The sequence below is a fragment of the Sturnira hondurensis genome, unplaced genomic scaffold (genome assembly GCF_014824575.4).
Source record: "Sturnira hondurensis isolate 20B ecotype Veracruz unplaced genomic scaffold, ASM1482457v3 Scaffold0010128, whole genome shotgun sequence".
Lineage (NCBI taxonomy): Eukaryota > Metazoa > Chordata > Mammalia > Chiroptera > Phyllostomidae > Sturnira > Sturnira hondurensis.
Window position 1 is genome coordinate 1084487 of NW_028082759.1, and position 21011 is coordinate 1105497.

General features: G+C 39.6%; 1 protein-coding gene across 4 annotated transcripts in view; it reads left to right on the forward strand.

Annotated features, from left to right (window-relative positions):
• The first annotated feature begins 10010 nt into the window (after positions 1-10010).
• The window catches only part of SPOCK3 (SPARC (osteonectin), cwcv and kazal like domains proteoglycan 3), a 300836-nt gene continuing 289835 nt past the window's right edge, over positions 10011-21011 (forward strand). For 2 of the 4 annotated variants that reach the window (XM_037058252.1, XM_037058253.1), the window contains exons 1-2: positions 10393-10557; positions 10845-11033. In XM_037058252.1, the coding sequence (XP_036914147.1) occupies positions 10417-10557; positions 10845-11033 (330 nt within the window). In that variant the 5' untranslated portion in view covers positions 10393-10416. Of the gene's footprint in view, positions 10306-10392; positions 10558-10844; positions 11034-21011 lie in introns of those variants that run through there. The other 2 variants (XM_037058254.1, XM_037058255.1) reach the window with 2 other exon arrangements.

A 21011-nucleotide genomic window follows, 5' to 3' on the forward strand; every position in this document is an offset into this window, starting at 1 on the left:
TCAGTAGAAATAGAGGAGACAGAGTAAGCTGGTTTTCTGTGAGTCAATGAGGAGTATGTTTTCTTGTATCAAATGTTGCAGGAAGACAGTGAATATGAGAAAACGAAGTGAAATCTAGGTTGCTATTTTTAGTAAAGTGGTAGGACATAAGCCAATTTTTAATGAGTTGAATTAAGGGAAGGATTTGAGAAATAAATGGCAAGGTCAGAATAATCATCGAAAAGTATGATAAAGAGGAAAAACTCTATCATTACTCATTCTGAAAATGTCAGAGCAGCTTTTTTACTCCGTAGGTCTTAGAGCATTAGATTCAGATCTTTGAGGAGGTTTTGTTGGTGGTGACCTAGCATAAAGTTAGCTGATGGTATTCCAGTGAATGTTGAAAAGTATCCATAAAATGTGGTAAGCTTATGTAAATCTCAATGTAGAAAGGAGATGCCTGCAGAATGTATTTAGCAACAAATGATTGAATCTTTTAAATCATATTAAATTTTCTACTTAGGATATTAAAACAGCATTTTCTGGAAAACAATGATAATTTAGAAAACTTCTTGCTGACCTGTAATCTGTGGTCTGTTTTTAAATTTTAAGATGAAGGAATTCTGAAAACTATGGCTTCTATTTTAAAATCATGTATTGGTTACCACAAAGACATTCCTCTTATTAAAAGTTGATTTCCTAGGCTAATCATGTTGATTATAATAATCTGATCAACATTTAAATACCGTGAATGACAAATCACACTGGCTTTTTATTAGCATATTTATGTTACTCTCAGATTTTTTATTAAATAATAAGAATAATCATATCACTACAGGAATTGTAAAATGAATGAGTAAGACATATTCTCTTAGAAACACTTAGAAAAAGGGAAATTTTGGCTTATTTATTTTCTGATGTGCTTTTGGCTATTACAGGTAGTTCTTATGGCTGGATCTATGTTCCCCCCAAAATTGTACTAGGGTATTTTTATAAAACAATAGTTTCTTTTCATCTAAGTGGGTCTTTCCTTCACATTTTTACTGAATATTTTTAAAGTTGAAATATACTATGTGAGATAACAAAAAAATGTAAGTTCTCAAACATTTACACCCTTTAGTTGTGACTACACATACATGGCGTAATATGTCAAGAATATTACCAAATGAAAGCTACCCATTCCTACTGGGCTTTTGAGGATAGTTAAAGATTAAACTCAATCACATCGCCAGCAAATAAACTCTCAAGAAGGTCATGTGTTGTTTAAATTTTCTATTTGAAGCAATTAAGTCAGTCCCATATGACAATTTTAGAAATTATTAAGTGTTGCATGATAATGAGATCTGCATCAACAAAGTGCTTATCAGGTTGCTATGGTCAACCCAATTAAATTAAGAACCTCGGCTGGCATAGAAATAGTCCAATTGCTACCGAATAATTGTTAATAATTGTAGACTATTCTGAACCTTTTCAATTTTTATCTAGGATAAATAACCATGGAATAAAACAAATTTAATTATGTTAATGTAGCAAAGATTTGCAAGAATGTAATGTATAATAAAAAAGTAATTGGTTATTTAACCATAATCATACAATGCAATATTATGCAGTTCTTTAAAATTGTCCGTTGAAGACTATGTAACGATATAAAAGAGATGAATAATATTTTGGTAAGAGAAAATTTTCATTTTTTTTGCTTTTGGGGGGGAAGACTAATCTCTAAACTAATAATAAGTGTTGTCCCTCATGTGATTTCTTGAAAACTGATCTCAATCTCACCAAGAGAGGATGCCATTTCGATAGCCTTTCTGCCTATGCTTAGATTTCAGATTACTTTATACAAGAAAGAGGTTTTCCAGCCCTAGAACTAGCATGGTGGGACTTACCTGTTTCATATATCTCCTCTAATTTGTGCAATGATAGAGAAAGAAAGAATTGCAAGTAATCGGTCCCCAGAGGTGATACAATTTCTTGCAAATTAAAGTCACAGAGTCATAGGATTTGGAAGGACCCTAGAAATAAATTGAAAAATAAAATCAAGTAATAAAAATAAAAATGTAAATTCTATATTATTTAACAGCTGTCTGATTTTATCTGTGTTCCTTCTCCGTAGATGGAGAACAAATGACAGCTAGTTGGAAGGAGGGAGTTTAGGGGGTGGAGGGATTGAGCAAAAAAAAAAAATAGGACTCAAGGACATGGACAGTAGGGTGGTGACTGAAGGGGGGGACAGGTATAAGGGGACTAAATGGGAGTGGAAAAATATAATAAAGATTATAATACAAAGAAATAAAAGGCATGTTATTCTTATCATACTTCCCTGGCTAATAACTCTTACTCTTCAAGTCTCACAGGGCTCGCCTCTTATATGACCTGCTTCTCCCTATTCTATGTAGACCTCTGGAGGAAATCTGTTATGTTTGCCACCCTTGATCCTGCCAGTTGTGAAACTATGCTCCAGGTATCACTGGTACCTCTTATCCTCCTTTGTACAGGCATCTATTCAGAGTGGGGCACCACCTCCAATGTGATTCAAGGAGTGGCAACTGAAGCCCTGAATGTGGTGGTCGGGGGGGGCCTCTCCTCTTTTTGTGCATGAGGCGGCAGGAAGAGAATCTCTTCTCTTTTCTTAGAGTTCTGTGCTGTGATGTGAGATTTCTATGTCCTGTGGCTGTTTCCTATTATTAAGCTTGCTCATGGTGAAGACATTTATCTTAATAGTTTTGTTTGGGCTATTTGAGGTCATGTTTATCTCTAGACTTTTCATTTTTATATAGGACAATTAACTCACACTTCAGTGCCCTGGTAGTGGTTCAGAAGAGACCTATTTGACATAATTCCCATCTTAACACTCATCATACTGTATTTCAATGATTAATTTATGTAATTTTGCTCCCGCAAAACAGTATGAGTTTTCTGTGGGATGAGATCATGTGGCCACTTACTCATATTTTTATCTCCAATTTCAAGTTTATAGTAAAACAGTGAGAGAATAATTAATACATATTTTTAAGTACAGTAGTCCCACAATATCTGTGAAGATAGCCAGTATATGATATTTTATTGATATATATATATGTATACACACACATATCTATGATAACATTGAATATAAATTAGGCACATTTAGCGAGTAACAGTAACTAATAGTAAAACAAAAAATTATGATGATATACTATAAAAATGTCATGGGGCTATGGTGAATATCCCTCTCAAAATATATCATAGCCATCCCTTACTTGCAGTAGGTGAGGTTACTTGTTTCAGGGTTCCCCTTGTGGAAGTCTGATAGAGGCTCAGTGCTTTCTGGCACAGCACGTTGCCATAAACCAACATGTTTTCTCTTCATGTCTTCTACCCACAAATTTAATGCCTCTTCCCCCCGAACTTAGCACTTATTACATAGTGTGGCCATAACTTGTGCAGTTTCAGGTGTAACAGCAAAACTATCATAATTTTATTCCTTTTTCACAATTTCACCAGTAGAAAATTCACTCCTACCCGTTGGTCTTAGCAGCCTCAGCATATTATTTTTTTCTTCCCTGATTAAGTCCAGAACTTTCACCTTTTCACATAAAGGAAGCACTTTACAGTTTTCCTTCGGCATATCCAAATTCCAACATCCCTACTCTTGCTCTTTGGGGACATATTAAGTAATATACGGGTGACTGGAACACAAGCACTGTGATACGGCCACAGCGAATCTGATAACAGTGGCGGCTACTCTGGGAGTAATGGGTGGGGAGCGGACACACCATGAAGACCTTGGACAAAGAAATGACTCACATCCTGGGCTGAATGGAGTGAGACTCGTACGATTTCATCGTACGAATGAAATGGCATGCGATTTAAAACTCATGAATTGTTTATTTTGGACAATTTTCATTTAATATTATTGGACCGTAGATGACTGCGGGTAACTGAAAACCCTGGAGAGCAACACTGTGGCTGAGAGGGGGATGACTATCGGCAGCAGGATAACTGCTTTCTAAGTTTAAGGGAGTAGAAACTTACGTTATTTGTACATTGTTTTATGTTTTTGTTTAAATTTTAGGTAAATACTTCCTATACTTCAGCAATACTGAAGTGTGTAAGAATCCTTGACATGGTGTGTATGGACAGTAATCGTAACATTTTCTCTTCTTTAGGACAACTGCTTAAAATGGACAGAACTCCCCATTTATCCAAGAGGATACAATTAAATGGCAAGGATTTGCCATAGCATTTTGGATCATTTTGAGACTCTGAAAATAGTTAACCAATGGTAACTAGAGAATGTTACATGAAGCCTATTTTGCTCTAACCCACTAAAACTAAGAAAACGAACAAATAAAAGTTTACAAATATAAAAATAGAAGGTTTTTTGTAGACCTTAATTTAGAAACTTTATGGAAAACATAATATTCTCCAGGCCAAATAACTTTTTGAGTTAAAGAGAAGTCTCATTGCATACACACTCTTACGGGAAGGTTATTACTGTATATTAATACATCTTCAGGTCAAATTGTAGAAAACACATCTGTGTTAACCACAAGGACAGAGGTATTTTTTAAAAGTCTTTTTGACCTGTGGATTTTTACATTTAATAACCTTAGTATAACAATGTGCATTTCTGTGCATGTGTGTAGAATATATTGTTTAAATATTCTTACATATTTTTGTTATCCATTTTTATGTCAGTACCTTGTATCCCTCAATAAAAATCAGATTTTCACAATTAATACTCAATAAAATTTTAAGAAGCTTTTTTAAAATAGTGAAGAACTATATCTCAATATGTAAAAACAAATTTTAACTGCCTTATTGGCCACTTTCTGGCATCATCTACTTACTAACCAATTAACTTAATCAGATTCATGAGTGATGAAAAATATCTTTTTTAAGAATCACAGTCCTGTAATTGAGCTGATTGATGTGCTTCTCATATTTATTAAAGCTTTCAAATTCTGTTTATCTACTGAATGTTTTGGATTAAGTTAAAGCACAAGTGGGCCTGTTTATCAAATTAGTTATCTAACATCTTCCAAGTTCAATAAACTGGAGTTGGTCTCTATGTTAGAGTAGGAAGCTAGGAGTGAGCAAAAGAAAAGAGAGCTAGACCGGCTGGACCTGATTGAGTCTGAAAGTTACACTTAATCAGGTTGAAGACTGGAAATTACAGCTTCAGACACCCCAGGGGATAACCGAATCCGGCCAAGGGGATTAACGTCCTTCCCTCACTCTTCTGGGCAGGAAGGATTGGCTTTCCAATCGCTACAGGGGATGCAAGTGCACTTGCCCTGCCCAGACGATGAGGGGAAGAATGAATGAAGGGGAAATTCCTCTGCTGGGTGCAGGCCCAGTGAGGCTACCATGGTGCAGAGGGAAGTATGCACATGCGCAGTGGAACCAGATGACGAGGCAAAACGTTGAGGCTGCACAGTAGGAGCCAAAATGGGGTGCAGCCCAGCTGTAGGAAATCTGGGAAAAGCATCTGGTTGCACAAGGGATGTGAAACCTCCAGAAGATGCAGAAAAGGGGTTGGTTAGGGGAGGGCCCGGTACAAGCCAGGGAAAGAGCAGATAAGAGATGGGTTAGTTTGAAAGAAAACATGCTCTCTCCCAAACCCGAGGGAATATAATCACAGCTCAACCAAGGCCTGTCTTGGTGGCACAAATTGGTTTGTTCACGTCTTCTTTCACACGCATTCCTCTCTGTAGCAGCTACACAACCCCAAATGCGGGCCTAGGTATGGCAGGGGCACAGGCTATGCTGGAGTACCAAAGCCCAGGGTGATGGCTTTACTGTCCTGGATCCTGACCCTCCTGGTGGGCACTCATGCTCACCAGGCCCAGGACGTACTCCACAGTGAGAATGAGCTAAGCCACCTGGTTGTGGATGAGACTCCAGGCACCTGGGACAGTCCTGTATTTTTGCTCCAATAAATCTAACCTCTACATCTCATCCTCCTATGCATGGATCCCTGAGATGCTTTTCTCATAACTTTATGGAGGAACCCTATTTGCAGTGGCAACATCTGCAAACAAACAAAAATCGACAACAAAAATCCCTGTGACACCGTTCTAGAAATTCCATTCGGGTTTGTGAATCTGTTTATTTTTGATACCCCAATGCAGCTATTAGTCATTACTGCTACTTTGTGTTAAATAAAGAATAGCTGATACGAGACTTACATAGTCTCATAAAATTCCAAAATGGGGACATAGAATCCTTCTTCTTGGCATATTTTTGTGATAATGTTGGCAAGGCTTTAATTGAGTCCTGAATTTTGAATAACCTAGGGTTTTGTTTTATTATTTTTCTTCTTCAAATGCTGAATTCACTCTCATAGACACGTTTGGCGTATGACACCACTCTAGTTGCTTGCTTTTTATAGATCAGGTATTATTTCCTTCACCTTATAATGAAATATTTCAGGCATGGCCAAATTGTGCCTTTAGGATAATTCATCTCTCATTAAACTATACCTTCTGGTAACTGCAGTCGCTCTGCGAAGCCACTTAATGCCCATCTCTCCTTATCTTCCACCAGCTGGCTGTAATGGATAGGCAAACAACATTTGCTTGATTGGCAAACAACATTTTTGAATAAGGAGAGGGAGGCAGTGGTAGTTAATTCCCGCAGTCCACCTGGTGAATTGCCAGCTGCATTTCTGGCTTGAGACTGCTGGAGACTGGGTTTGCTGGTGGACAGGGTCCTTTGAGACATGAGAATGAAGTGACTTCTGCCTTAGTCCAGCAAGCTTCCTGACCTAACCATTTCCTCTTTCCCTGACTTAAAAATGAGTCTTAGCTCTTACTGAAATGCAGGTAAATAAATGCACATCAGGTGAGGAGGCAATTGGAAGATACGGGCAATTGGAATTGGGAACATACACAGGAGCAGATCTAAATGTGTTTCTATACATAGAGAGAACGCCTAGAAGCAGTGTCACATAAAGGTTCTATAGAACTTCGTAGCCCTCCAAAATATGTCCCTGGTATTTACTATGGGCTCCTAGTAAGTAAGGAACAAACTGTGAAGAATAAAGGGTATTTATACATATCAGGGGCCTGGCACTGTGTCTGTTCTGTGAGAGAAGTGCGACAAATCGGACCTTTCCTACGTATTCTGTAATGGTTAGAAATAACAGAGGAGTGCATTTTTTATAGTAGCTGCCAAAGAAAGTAATCTATGAAAGACGACTCCTTCCGGGTGTGCATGTGACATAGATCTTCCCAGAATCTCATCTCAGATATATTTAGAAGTGGACCCATTGTCATTGTATGCTGAGTATTTATCTTTCTAGAACTGTGTCACATTTGAAACTGAGGGCAAAGAAACCTGGAACAGGATAGGTTTGATGTAACAAATATTCCTAGTAAAACATCTTGTGCATATCCAATAATTGATGTTTGTTGATTGATTCACTTAAAGTTTAGTGCAGAAAAAGTTAAAAGGATGGAGAAGCAAATATGGAGGTAAAGTTACAGCTTGCAGTGGCCCTAATAGTGGCATTTAATAAATGCTTATAAACTAGTATTTGGCATGATGCGAAGGAAGTGACGGGAAGGAGACGCGGAATTGGAAGCCTCGGAATCTGGGTCTTGCTGTGAGGTCCAGTTCTGTGAAGCTTGATCAGAAGCAAAACCAAGTGCTGGCCCCACTGTCTTGTTCTGCCTGTCTTCAACCCCAGCTCCAATTTCTTCTTTTTTAGCCTTTCCAGTTCTCTACACTGGTCCTCAATAAAACTGGGGAGCAGTCAGTGAGTTATTCCCCTCAATATTCAGACCCCTTGATGTGCAAGGTGGCTATTTACCCTTCCCATATCTTATCTCCCACTTAGTACTCTCCTGGATTCTTCCCAGCTAGCTGTGTTTTGCTCTCAAAAAGCTTTCAATTAGTCCCCATTGAGGTGTTAACTGATAACCGAGGTGTTAAGCGAAGTGTGAATTCTCAGGATTATTTAAATTTTAAAAGCAGGCTCTTTGAAGACCCAAAGTTCTGCTATAGAGAGAAACTGAGAAGAGAGTTTCCTGTGATTAATAACATCACACCATCACACTTAGTACTGACTTTTTACTCACACTAATAACATGCCCAGAAGCTTAGCCTTGAAAATGGCAGTGACTTTGGAGAATGGCATAGGCTTAAGGAGCCCTGCTAGCACTGAGGTGAGCTGTACCATACCAGACCAGCACAGATACCCCGGAGACACGTTCATGCTACCTCTTGACTTGGAGCGTTTCAAACTTGCAGTTTGTTGGTGGACCCTGCTCTACTGTCAGATCTGGAGTCTGGTGCCCTATCAGAAGCTTTTCTCCCAGACAACTGTAATTGTCATCGCATGTTCTTCAACACATTTTTACATGGCAGTAGTCCACGGGAAGCTGCAGTGTAGGAACTTGCCAGTGAAAGCTAGATATGAAGAGTTTTGATGAACCTGTCAGGGTCAACAGGGAGATATGTGCATTTTGGAGTGAAATGAGGTATAAGAATAAGTATGTATGCTTCCATAAAGCTGAAGGTGACCATGTTAGTCTTAGATGGCAATTGCTACATTAAACTATATAGTGGATGGTGGAGGTGGGGGTGTTATGGCATCATCCCTCCTCAAATAATTTGTGAGAAATACATCTTTTTAAAAGGCAGTTTACAAAGGATAGAAGGTCATTTTGAATTTAACATTTTCTGACTTGTTATGCATCAGAGTTTCATCTAAGATGCAATTTCTGTGCTTTATCCATCAGGTTTACATTTTGAAACATGAGGTTTTTTAAACATGCTAAAATAGTCTCATCAAAGTGAGAGGAAGGTACTTTTTCAAATTTTGAGGGAAAGAGGTGAGGTGGGGGGTGTATAGAGTGAAGGACCAGACTGGTAGGAACAGGTGATAGTGGGGGTGGACCTCCCAATGAGTACCTGTGTTATGGGAATGAAGAATTAGAACATGCTGACATACATGTACATGACATGTCCTTCTGTGACTAGGCCAAAATAAATATCTTTGGATAATACACTTCAGTACTCTAAAAGTTATCTGACATGTATTTACTTCAGTCAGGACTTTATGAATTATAATGAAAAATTCTGTTCTTTTTTCTCTATCATTCACCACAGTGAAAAGGAGGGAAGTTGAAGGAAATATCTGAGTTTTAAAAATAGCAGTTTTTTTCTTTAATGTATTCCATACATTATGCGTTCACTTTTAAATTCTGCATTTAAAAAATAGGAGCCAGTATTAATCATTGTGTTCGGTGCCTATTTGAATATAGGATGAAAACAGGACACAGGCGTTAGGAGACTGAAATGGAAAATATGAGGAAGTACCACTGCTATTCAAATAGCTCCTGAAGTTTGGAAGCAACCTGAGATTTGCAAAGGTCAGAGCTTTGGGAGATGTAGTTTTGGACGACATAATCTCTAATAATTTAAATAAAGATACATAATGTTATTGCAGTTTTTAGCCTCCATAAATCTCTTGATTTACATATAATAATCACTTCACCTAAATCCTCTAAGTCTGTGGGAGAGTTTCTTTTCATCAGATTTTCTTTACAGGGGGCTAATCACAGGTTTCCCTCCAGTTTATTTAGAGTACTATGTGGAAAAGCCATGGTGGGGGGGGGGCAATGTTTTGTCACAATTGGAGGTTTGGAGGACAAATTAGCATTAGGTCTTCAACACTCTTCTATTTCGCATGAGGGAGACATAGATTGGGCTTTTAAAGTTTTTGATTCAGTTGCTAGAACATAACACACAAATGCCGAGGAGTTTTTATTATGGGAAAATATTTTACAGTATGTAGAAGATTTAGGTGTAATCAAACACCCTACCTTTTCCTTTTAAAAAAATTCTCCCTTTTAATATGTAAGTTTGCACTCTGTAATAACCCAGAAGTTCACGCTAACATTCTTTGGGATTTCTGAAATTCAACGCATCTCCCTACAGATGGCTTTGCCTTAGGTCGGAGATCAGCCCAAGAGGTTTGGCCAGTGAAAGAAACCCAAAGAGGTTTGGCCAGTGAAAGAAACCCAAAGAAAACCCAAGAGGTTTGGCCATCACAGAAAGTCCAGTGATGCGTAAACTTTTCTTTAGATCTCATTTTCCTCGTCTGACTTCGAAAATGCAGAACGCAGTCAACTAAGAGAGGTACAGTACGGTTTGCGCTAAATAAATCCGGGAACAGAGAGAACGATCAGGCTGTCTGGCGAACAGGAGAACATCTCCAGGAGACAGGGGTTAGAAAGCTGATAAGGATCCTTAGGCGACAAGCCAGCGCATCTTCCGCCTCCAGCCCAGCGGCGCATCCGGAGTTAACTGCAGCTCGGATCTAGAGAGAGGAAGGTGGGATAGAAGGAGGTGGAAGAGGGAAGGGGGAAAAAAAAAAGAGCTGGGAGAGGGAGGGGGCGAACCAACCGGAGTAAGCCGGAGAACAGCGCGCGGGGGGAGGCGGAGATGCGGGAGAGCGCCGGGCGCAGGGAGCTGAGTGGACCGCTCCAGACGGCGGCGCGTGCGGCGGCTCCCGAAAGCAGCGAGTTGGCCGAGCCGGCTGCATTTCCAGCAGGCGCTGCGAGCACAGTGCGGGCTCACAGCAAGGTGATGTGCCAGGAAGCATTCTTTCCCCCGCTCGGGCTGCCGGGGCGGGGGCTCCCTTCTTTTTACCCACCTCTCCTCCCCCGGGTCTGCAGGTCTGCGCGTGTGAGTGCCCGGGTTTGGGGGTAAAGCCTGAAGGGCGGGGGCACCCTGTCCCTGCTCGTCTCCTCCTCCTCCTATCCCCGTCGTTGCTGATGCATGTTTTTCAGGGTCTCTCTCCGGTCTCCGTACCCCTTGTTTGACACTGTTCCCCCCATCCTCCCCCACCCCGGTTGTGTCTCCTTTCCCAGATGCTCAAGGTGCCAGCCGTATTGTGTGTGTGTGCAGCCGCTTGGTGCAGTCAGGCTCTCGCAGCTGCCGCGGCGGTGGCAGCGGCCGGGGGGCGGTCGGACAGCGGTAATTTTCTGGATGATAAACAATGGCTCACCACAATCTCCCAGTATGACAAGGAAGTCGGACAGTGGAACAAATTCCGAGACGTAAGTGCTGCGCACCCCCATTCCCAGGCACACGGGAGCGCTGCTCCGAGGCGGGGGCCGCCGCGGCCGGGGGCGAGCGGGCGGGCAGTGGGCTCGGTTTTCCCAGCTGAACCGCGTAAGCAGCCGAGGCGGCGCAGGGCGGCTGGGGAAGCGGGCAGTTCCGGTGCCCCCTCCCGGCTAGTGCGAGGGGCAGGGCTCGCGATCCGGCAGCGCTGGAGTTCGGCTCTCGCCGGGTTCCCACCGTACCGCCCCCTATGCCCTCCGGCCCCCAAAGGTTTGCGAAGTGCTGTCTCGCCCTTCTCAACTTTTGAATGGTGTCTCTGGCACTAGTAAACACGGTAGCTGTGCTTTCGCGATGTACTGCTACGAAAGTAACTGGGATCGATCCCTTTACTAATGGTCCATTAAGGAATTGGAGGGAGGAGGTAGGAGGATGTAACATTTATAAATGCCCGTTCTGCAAGGGTGGGGGCCTGTTCGGCGGCACCAGTCCGCAGAAGTTGAATTGCTCTTGATTACATCAAAGTGCTGATCAGATGTGTGCTTCAGCATTAAGTTTAAAACAAAACATGTTTTACTGTGCGTTCAATTACGTTTCATTCCAAAACGAATCCGTGCCGTAAAATCTGCGGAACGAGGGGATACCGTGGGAGTCCGCAGGTGGCGGCATTGAAAGGGTTAATCTGTAGACAGTTCTGGGGAGTTGCCTAAAGGCTTATTAGGAAGGAGCCAGGTTTTAAGAGTGGACGCTTGTTTGCCTTGGAGCCACGGGCGGTAAGTGCAGGTCGTCACCGCCCCCCCCCGCCCCTCCACCTCCCCCCGCCCCCCCCCGCCCGCGATATGAATGAAACAGCGTTAAGAGCTGGTCCGGCGTCAGGAGCGCGGTTCACCTCCCATCCTTCACCTGGGATGTCCGGCCAGGAGGTTGATTACCGCACCCCCCCGGCCACTTTATAGACCCCGGAGGCCCGAAAGGGAGCCTGAGCGAGTCACAAACACTTTGCCAAACCTTACGGTGCCATTTGAGGGAATTTGTCTGAAGTCCATCTGCAGTACACTACGTGCGGATGTGTTAACTTCTTACATCAATTCACACCCAGTCACGATTTGGGAAAATAAGCGGAAGCTCAGATTAGTTTTCATCCTGGCTTTTCTACCCCGTCTCCCAACACCCTTCACATGAAATCGAACATGTAGCTGATTCTGGTGCAGGGATTCCTACGGAAACTCTAAGTTTTACTTTAAAATTAGATGTAGGTCATTGACACTAGGAATCGGCACAAGGTAGAAGAAACGATAATGATAAGACTACTTAATGGACGGACGGCTTGGCTTACATGCTTTATGAATAAGGCTTAAACGTTTTATTGCTAAATAAATGCTCTTATAAAACAAACCACGCACATTTGTTTTATTTCAGTTCATGCTAATATTGAATATTTTTAAAAAGATGAGCAAGCAAATGAGATTATTTAAACCTAGGGAAGAATTTCTGTTTTTCATGCCCTCACTTGGAAAAAAATATTGAACATTCTGTCAGTATTCGAACAGTGTTTCACATCGTGGCATTTCATTTCTTAATGGCTGTGTTAAAATAGTTTAAAAATAAATTTTAGACTTTCATCTCAAAATTATATTTTAAATCTGAAATATCTTAGTACTTTCTGGCTATTTAAATTACTTTATTGAATTATTGAGAGCAACCAGTATGTATACTTGGGAAATTTGTAAATGTGTTTAATTTAAACTACTGAGGCAAGCTGAGTTGCCTGAAAGCATGAAATATTATAGGATTCATTCATCCAGCTTATATAAAAACAGAATGGAGTATTTACTGCTATAGTATTTTCAGTTATTTTTATGTGGTCTCTGGGGGGAAATCCTCCAAAATTATATGTTAAATTTAAGTGAAGGATTTACTGAAATACTCTTGGCAAATATCTGTCTTGTTGCATGCAATACATGAAGATATAATAATGGCTTATTTTATTAAGATAGTTACATTTTTGTAAGGATGACTTTCACAGAGCATGGAGAAGATAAGTGCTATCTTTTTTCACCATTGAACTACCTGTTGCTTATTAACATGGTAAAGTGTATGCTGACAGTGTGATTTCTCAAATCAAAGTGCATAATGTACAGTTCTTCTAGACCATCCACCCCAGTGCGAATTTACATATTTTTCCCTCTTTGGGAATAATTAGATTAACAGTTTTGTGTCTTTCAGGATGTTGTTCATTTTTTAGTTCATTTTCGGCTGGAAGTCCGTGGTTATGAGGCATTGCTTGAAATAAATATGTACTGCATGGAGTACCTTTAAATATTCTGTAACAGCACTGATACCTTACGTCGTGGGTTTGAATATTCAGTTTATAGAAACGCACAGAAACAAGGAGCTCTGAACCTCTTTTAGAAACAATGTAACTGACATACTTCTACTTAGTGCTTTTTCCCCCATAAAATATAATTAATTTCATTTAGGCAAAAACTTGGGATACTACAGCATAATTGATATTAGAATTAATCCTTACCCTTGTGGGGCTGTTTTACACAGTTGGTATTATTGTACAACTTCTTGATGAAAGTTTGAAGTATATATTCTTTTTTTAAAAAAAATATTTTATTTATTTTTAGAGAGAGGGGAAGGGAAGGAGAGAGAGTGGGAGAGAAACATCAATGTGTGGTTGCCTCTTATGTGTCCCCTATTGGGGACCTGGCCTGCAACCCAGGCATGTGCCCTGACTGGGAATCAAACCAGCGACCCTTTGCTTCACAGGCCCATGCTCATTCCACTGAGCCACACCAGCCAGGGCGAAGTATATCTTCTTTTGAATTACATTTGGAAACTATTTGGAATAATATTTGATAGTACAGTTCATCAACATATTTAATGAATTAAATGTGATTTATATATATTATATATGATATAAATATATAAACACATCATATATAATAGAGCTTCAGGGAAAAGGAGCATGGATAGAATGTGTTGTGGGAGAGTAGATGAACACAGGAAGCAGTGTCATTGATGGCTCATTTTCTCAATTTCCTCAATGTGAAACAGAAATAGTAAAACCAAAGGCCAGCTCACAATGAATGTATATTAATATAGAAGAAACTTCCAAGTCATTTTGGCCACTTTATACTAGCAATTATTCTCTTTGAATAAAGTTTTATTGCCCTTTAAAGTGTCTAAAATGTGATAATATAGAAATAGAGAACTTTTATGCTTTTGAAATCATTAATATATTTGGTTATTTGTATAAAAATGCCTGTAGAGATTTTAATTCCTACGTTAGGAAAAATTAAACTTTAATTTAAAGATACAGAGAAGTCAACACAGTTAAAAATAAGTATAAAAACTAGAAGTAGCTCTGGCTGGTGTAGCTCAGTGGATTGAGTGCGGGCTGTGAACCAAAGGGTCACCAGTTCGATTCCCAGTCAGGGCACATACGGGGGTTGCAGGCCAGGTCCCCTGTGGGGGCCACATGAGAGGCAACCACACACTGATACTAAAACCAAACCAGAACAAAACTAGAACTAGCATGTTATATTCAGGGTATAATTATTTGATTTCAAAATAAAGCCAAGGAACAAAAAGCCTGGGGCTCATTTTGAATGCTGTTTTAAGGAATGGTTACCATTTCTGTTGCAAAACCCACCATCAATTTCAGTTTACATTTATCCCTTAAGGGAGTTTTAGTACTCTTTAGATGTATTGAAAGCAACAGTCAAGCCTTACAAGTTACCTTTAAATATTCAACCTTAGTGTAAGTTCAAGGACGGACGTGTAAAATGTGAAAATGTAAAATCCAGTGTCTCAGAACACTCAAATTATAAATTCACTTTTTAAAATTGCCTGATTTGGAAATATTAGATAATAAGTAAACTTTTCTTCTTTTGTATTTTCCCTTTTCGTCTCAGTTGAGGTTCTAGAGTGCACAGATTATTTAACAGATAATGGCTGAGGGAAAGGGATATTCCCTTTGTAGCCCTTAGTGGCTACAGAGGACTAAAGCCCCCTGAGAACCTATCAGCTTTTACTGCTGTTAGTAAAACAATTGGTTTCTATGTCTACTCTGAGGAAAATGCTCTATTGCTCTAAAAGGCATACAATTCAAACAGAGAATCATTTAGTATTTCCCTCAGATTTACGGTGCACCCTGGTTGTGCTACCTGAGTATCCAGCTTACCCTTAACACTGAGGGATCCTTTGTGGTACCATTTTTTTTGAAATAAAGCAATTTGATGAGATATTATTGACAAATACAATTCTATATATCTAAGGGGTATATTTTGATTTTTTATATATATATATGTGTGTATATATATACATGTGTGTGTATATATATAAATAAATGATTACCTCTGTGGGCCATTAATAGTAGGCAGGAATGTTTTGCTACTAGACTTTTTAATAATATGTGGCAAAAATAAAATTAAAGAATTAAGAATAATCTTTGTTCAGGAATGGTTTCTCAATAATGGGTAACCAGTTCTGATAAAAAACACATTCTAAGTGTTTCTCACTATGAAACTGTATGTTTAACTGTGGTAACCATAACCTGTATTTTCCCATATTGAGAACATGGACTCTTAATGGAAATTTTTCACAGTTAACTTGTTGCATTCTCATGAGTGTTTATCTCTCTTTCTTTTGATCCTTTTTTTGACTGTGGGCCACAGTATGTTTAATAATTCATAAAAGCCTTTGTATATAATATGCATATTTTCAGATCAGAGCTGGTAAAGAGTATAGCATGCAAAGTTTTTGATGTTAGACTATATTGTTTAAATCATTCTTGGAGAGAGGCAGTTGATTTCTTGAAAGAAGCATTAGGCAATCTTTGAAGATTTGGGGGCCAATGAGTTAGTGTAGCAACAAAGACACGAGCCTCCTGCAGCATCCTGACCTCTGTCCCTGTGATTGTGTCCTAGTTAAGCAATGGTTTCTGTACAAGCTCCACATCCCTATTTCTCAAGTCCCCTTTGTCCCACTCCAATACCATACTCATCAGTGAGGATTTCAGACTGGGTTTTTCAAGTCAGATGTCACGTGAGGAAGGCAGCTCAGGGAATGCCCACTGGCCAGGTTTCTGGAGAGGGACTCTTAGGAAGAGCTGACATCACATCATCAGATCCCAACGGGAAGTCGAAATTGAGTATGAAATTTAGTCCATTTGGCATGGGTTCATTCTAACAGAAATTACTGGGAAGTATGTGACACTCTTAACTCTCTAGCTTTCATAACTTTTATGGAATTATAAGGAAAGTGTAATTAAGGGCATTAAGAAAATATTCTGTGTATGTATATGTATGTAATATGTTTATAGTGTGCGTATATAGGTCTGCATAAATGTGCATGTATATATATACACTATATGTGTGTATATGTATGTCTTCAAATAGGTGACATGTAATAATTAGAAAATCAAAGTGATTATATATTGTATTATGTATATATATATATTCATGTTAATTAGTAAACAGACACTCCTGTTAAAGTGTTGTTAAGACATCTGTTAAGTTTGCTTTTCTGATGAAGTTTTAGATTCTCAAAAATCTAGAACAGTCACATTTACTCTTGTATGTGTGGTCATTGTGTGCCTTTTCGGTTCTTATGGGAAGTCAGTGTGTTTGAGACAATGTGCTCAAACTCTTCAGCCAGATATCCAGGAGGAACATCGTGTGCTGCTATAAAAGCGTTTATTTTCCTACCCCTACAGGAAGACTACAATAGGACCACTTTTAGATCTCACGATTCTGACTCAGAGTGACATATTTTGTTCTTATACAACTTTAGTTTTCAGGATGTAGGCCAGAATTATTTTATTTATATATTTTAAGAGACCAATATGTGAAGTGTCTATACATACTGACTCCTATGAGCACCTAGAGTATTTACATGCATTTTTGCATTTACGAAAACCCTTTCATTTTTCTACCTCTCATAGTTTACAGGTTTGGTTACCCAATTAGACTATGAACTCTCTACAGCTATAGAGTGTAGTCTCTCTTGCCTCTCAGATCCCTACAGTTTGCCTTGTTTTTGTACAATGACTGGGTCAGTGTTGGCATTAGCAAAATATATACTTAAGACTGCTAGAACTGTTGCTTTTTATTAACCATTTTATTTCCATTTCTGACCACTTCCAGCCCAGTTTTTTAATTTGAATGAGAATTTAACTTTTATAAAATACAAGGCTTCAAAATAGTAAACTGCCTTAGTCCATGAGTTAGTTCCCAGTGGACCAAAATGGACATGGTATGTCAAAACTGTTATGTTCGGTTTTAGAGGGAGTGATTTAAGTACTTGGCAGTTATACGTATGTTGGTGCTCCCTCTACCTTTTCCCATTGCTTCTCTTTGACCACATAATTTTGTTGATCTAAAGTCCTTAAATGTTTTTTTTTTTTTTTGCTGCCAACTAAGTATTATCAGAGACCAATACCTTCCCTTTCTTTTTTAACTACTACACTTCAATTAAAGGCTATGTAGCTGAAGCCAGATATTTCACGGCAGTCCTGNGTCAAAAACTGTTATGTTCGGTTTTAGAGGGAGTGATTTAAGTACTTGGCAATTATACGTATGTTGGTGCTCCCTCTACCTTTTCCCATTGCTTCTCTTTGACCACATAATTTTGTTGATCTAAAGTCCTTAAATGTTTTTTTTTTTTTTTGCTGCCAACTAAGTATTATCAGAGACCAATACCTTCCCTTTCTTTTTTAACTACTACACTTCAATTAAAGGCTATGTAGCTGAAGCCAGATATTTCACGGCAGTCCTGATTTCTCTCTTTCCCTTCCGCCTCACTTACAGTTGGAGACAGATTAAGTTCCTGCAACAAGGAGCTTCTGGATCCAAGTGCCTGAATTAAGATGGAAATTTATTTCCCAACCATGTCATCATCAGGAAGTGAGCTGCCCAGGGCTGGCCTTTCAGGGTTATTCTCCATAAATTGGCATTTCTTATCCAGCAAGAAGTATTTAGTAAAAAGTCTGGGACGTGCAGCTTGTCCTAGAAGTGACCCAAGAGTTGTCACCCAGAGCTTCTGTGTATATTCCAAGGGTCTGCACTTAGTGATATGTCTATAACTAGCTACAAGGGAGCTGGTCGAATGCCATGTCTATTGGGTAAGGATTAATACCGAAAGAAGGCGAATCTGGTTCTGGGAGGAAAATATTAATAACTGCTGTATCTGTTTCAGCATCTAAATATCCCTTGAAAATATTCTCTGTGCCCACCGATAGGAATTTTTACCATTTCCTGTTCACTGTTTGCCTTGCCCTGAATCTCTTTTTCTCCCTGATTTCCTATCATCCCTCTATCCTCTATTCAAGGTAGAACTGGAGCACCTGTTACCTAACTTTGTGGGAGTAAGAGCTTGAGGGCAAATAGTAGTGTGCTCATGTCTAAGAGGAAATGGTGCAGGTCAGGACCAAAGAAAAGCATCCTCATAGGGTATTAAGGAGAGCCTGCATTAGATGATGAGTCCTATTTTCTGGTAGAATTGTGTACCATTACCTTTTTTTATTATCTTTACTCATAGGTCCAGAATGCTTTTGTGTGAGGTAGATAGTCATGATAAGTAGGAAGGAATTAGAATTCAATTGTCATTCCCCGTAGTTGAAGGACAGAATACACACAAGGGCCAAAGTTGTATTTCCTCTGATGTAGACAAAAGGCAAACACCATTAATGCAAAGTAGTTTGCCCTGGAATAATTCTAGAAATGATGCCAATGCTAGTTTTATGCACCTCTCAGTCCTGAAAGCAATTTTTTAGCATTATTAGTACAGCAGGTCCTTAAATAGCATCTTTATATTCAATATAATTTCAGTGTAATATTGATGAGAAAAAATCAATTCTTGGTCTGGAGCCACAGTGTGTATGGAGTTTGCGCATTCTCTCCATGTCTGCGTGGGTTTTCTCCAGGTGCTGTGGTTTCCTCCCACATCCCAAAGATGCGCACGTTTGGTGATTGACATGTCTGAATGATCCCTGTCGGAGTGAACGCAGAGTGTATAAGTGTATCCTGCAATGGAAGGGCATCTGTTCAGGCTGTGGTCCTGCTTTGTGCCCTGAGCTACTGGGAGAGGCTTCAGCCACCTAGGATCCCAAACTGGAATCAGTGGGTTGGTAAATTAATGATCTGACTTGTTTTTGTTAATCTTTCTTAAATGCATGAATATCTTCATTTTATTTCAGTGTTTTTAAAAATATTTTATTTTTAGAGGGGGAGGGAGCGAAACATCAATGTGGGGTTGCCTCTCATGCACCCTCTCCTGGGGACCTGGCCGATAACCCAGGCATGTGCCCTAGACTGGGAATGGAACCCATGACCATTTGGTTTGCAGGCTGACACTCAATCCACTGACCCACACCAGCCCGGGCTCAGTGTTTCATATTATCTGTCTATTTTGGGACCATTTTTTTCTCCTTTTAAAAAGAATTTTACAGCCCTGGCTGGTGTAGCTCAGTGGGTTGAGCACGGGCCTGCAAACCAGAGGATCGTGGTTCGATTCCCAGTCAGGGCACATGCCTGGGTTGCAGGCCAGTTCCCAGCAGGGGATCCATGAGAGACAATCATACATTGATATTTCTCTCCCTTTCTCCTTCCCTTCCCCTCTAAAGATAAATGAATAAAATCTTAAAAAAAAGAATTTTATATTAAATTTTTCAATCATACTTTATGTTCAATATTATTTTGTGTTAATTTCAGGTGTACAGCATAGTAGTTAGATAGTCATATACATCACAGAGTATTTCCATTACCCAACTGGCACTATACATATTTACTACAATATTATTGACTACATTTACTATTTTACAAAAGAGTTTTGTGTTTTTATTTGGAAGTTTGGTGTTTTTGTGTGTGTGTGTGTGTGACCAGAAGTGTACTATAGGAACTTAACTCTTGTTTCCATCAACTAGCCTATGGTAAAATTGGTTTATATACTTATATTGTTTTACTTCAAGCCAAATTTTCTAAGAACCATGGACAAGGTTAAGTGAAGACTTACTGCCAGATTTGCCGGTTGTGCCATAGAGGCTTCATGCTTTCACTTTTGTGCCTTGATATTGGAGATAGCTAATAGCTGGGTGGCTGAGCTCCTTGCCTGGACCATAAGCAGAGATGGTGTATTGCACTATTTGTCCATCAGGGTTTTTTAATGATTTTATTTATTTTTAGAGGGGCGGGGAAGGAGATAGGGAAGAGAATTATTAACGTGTGAGAGAGACTTTGATCAGTTGCCTCTTGCATGCCCCCAACCTGGAGGACTTGGCCCGCAACCCAGACGTGTGCCGTGACTGGGAATCAAACCAGCGACCTTTTGAAGAACTATGCCCAACTAACTGAACCGCACTAGTCATGGCAGGGCTTTTTCTTTTTGTATTTTTTTTTTTTAGATAATTTACACCTGCCTTGAAAAATGAAAAGTTTTGTATTTTTATCCTTTTATATATATGTATTTATGGCACAGTTGTTTTACAAATGATAATATATAATCTTTGCATAGTATTTTGTTCACCCTTAATTTAGAGTATCTTATTATTAAATTAGTAATAGTAATAATACTATTATGTGCAAATATACATGGAGGAAGGCAGGTAAAAAGTCTTTGTAAAACCATTTTATTGCTGCTGTCACGTCCGAGGTGAGGCAGAAAGGTTCACAGTTGTGAGTACGTGAGACTCAGAGTTTACTCTTTTCCCTAGCCTATGGCAACTGGAATTTTACTTTTTTTTTTTTAAGATTTTATTTATTTATTTATTTTTAGAGGGGAAGGAGAGAGGGAGAGAAACATCAATGTATGGTTGCCTTTTGTGCATCCCCTGCTGGTAGTTAGCCTGCAAGGAACCGGCTTGCAACCCAAGCATGTGCCCTGACTGGGAATCGAACCGCGATCGCGGAATTTTACTTTTTGTTTCAACTGATTGACTACTTCAGGTTTCTCATATATGATAGCATTTGACT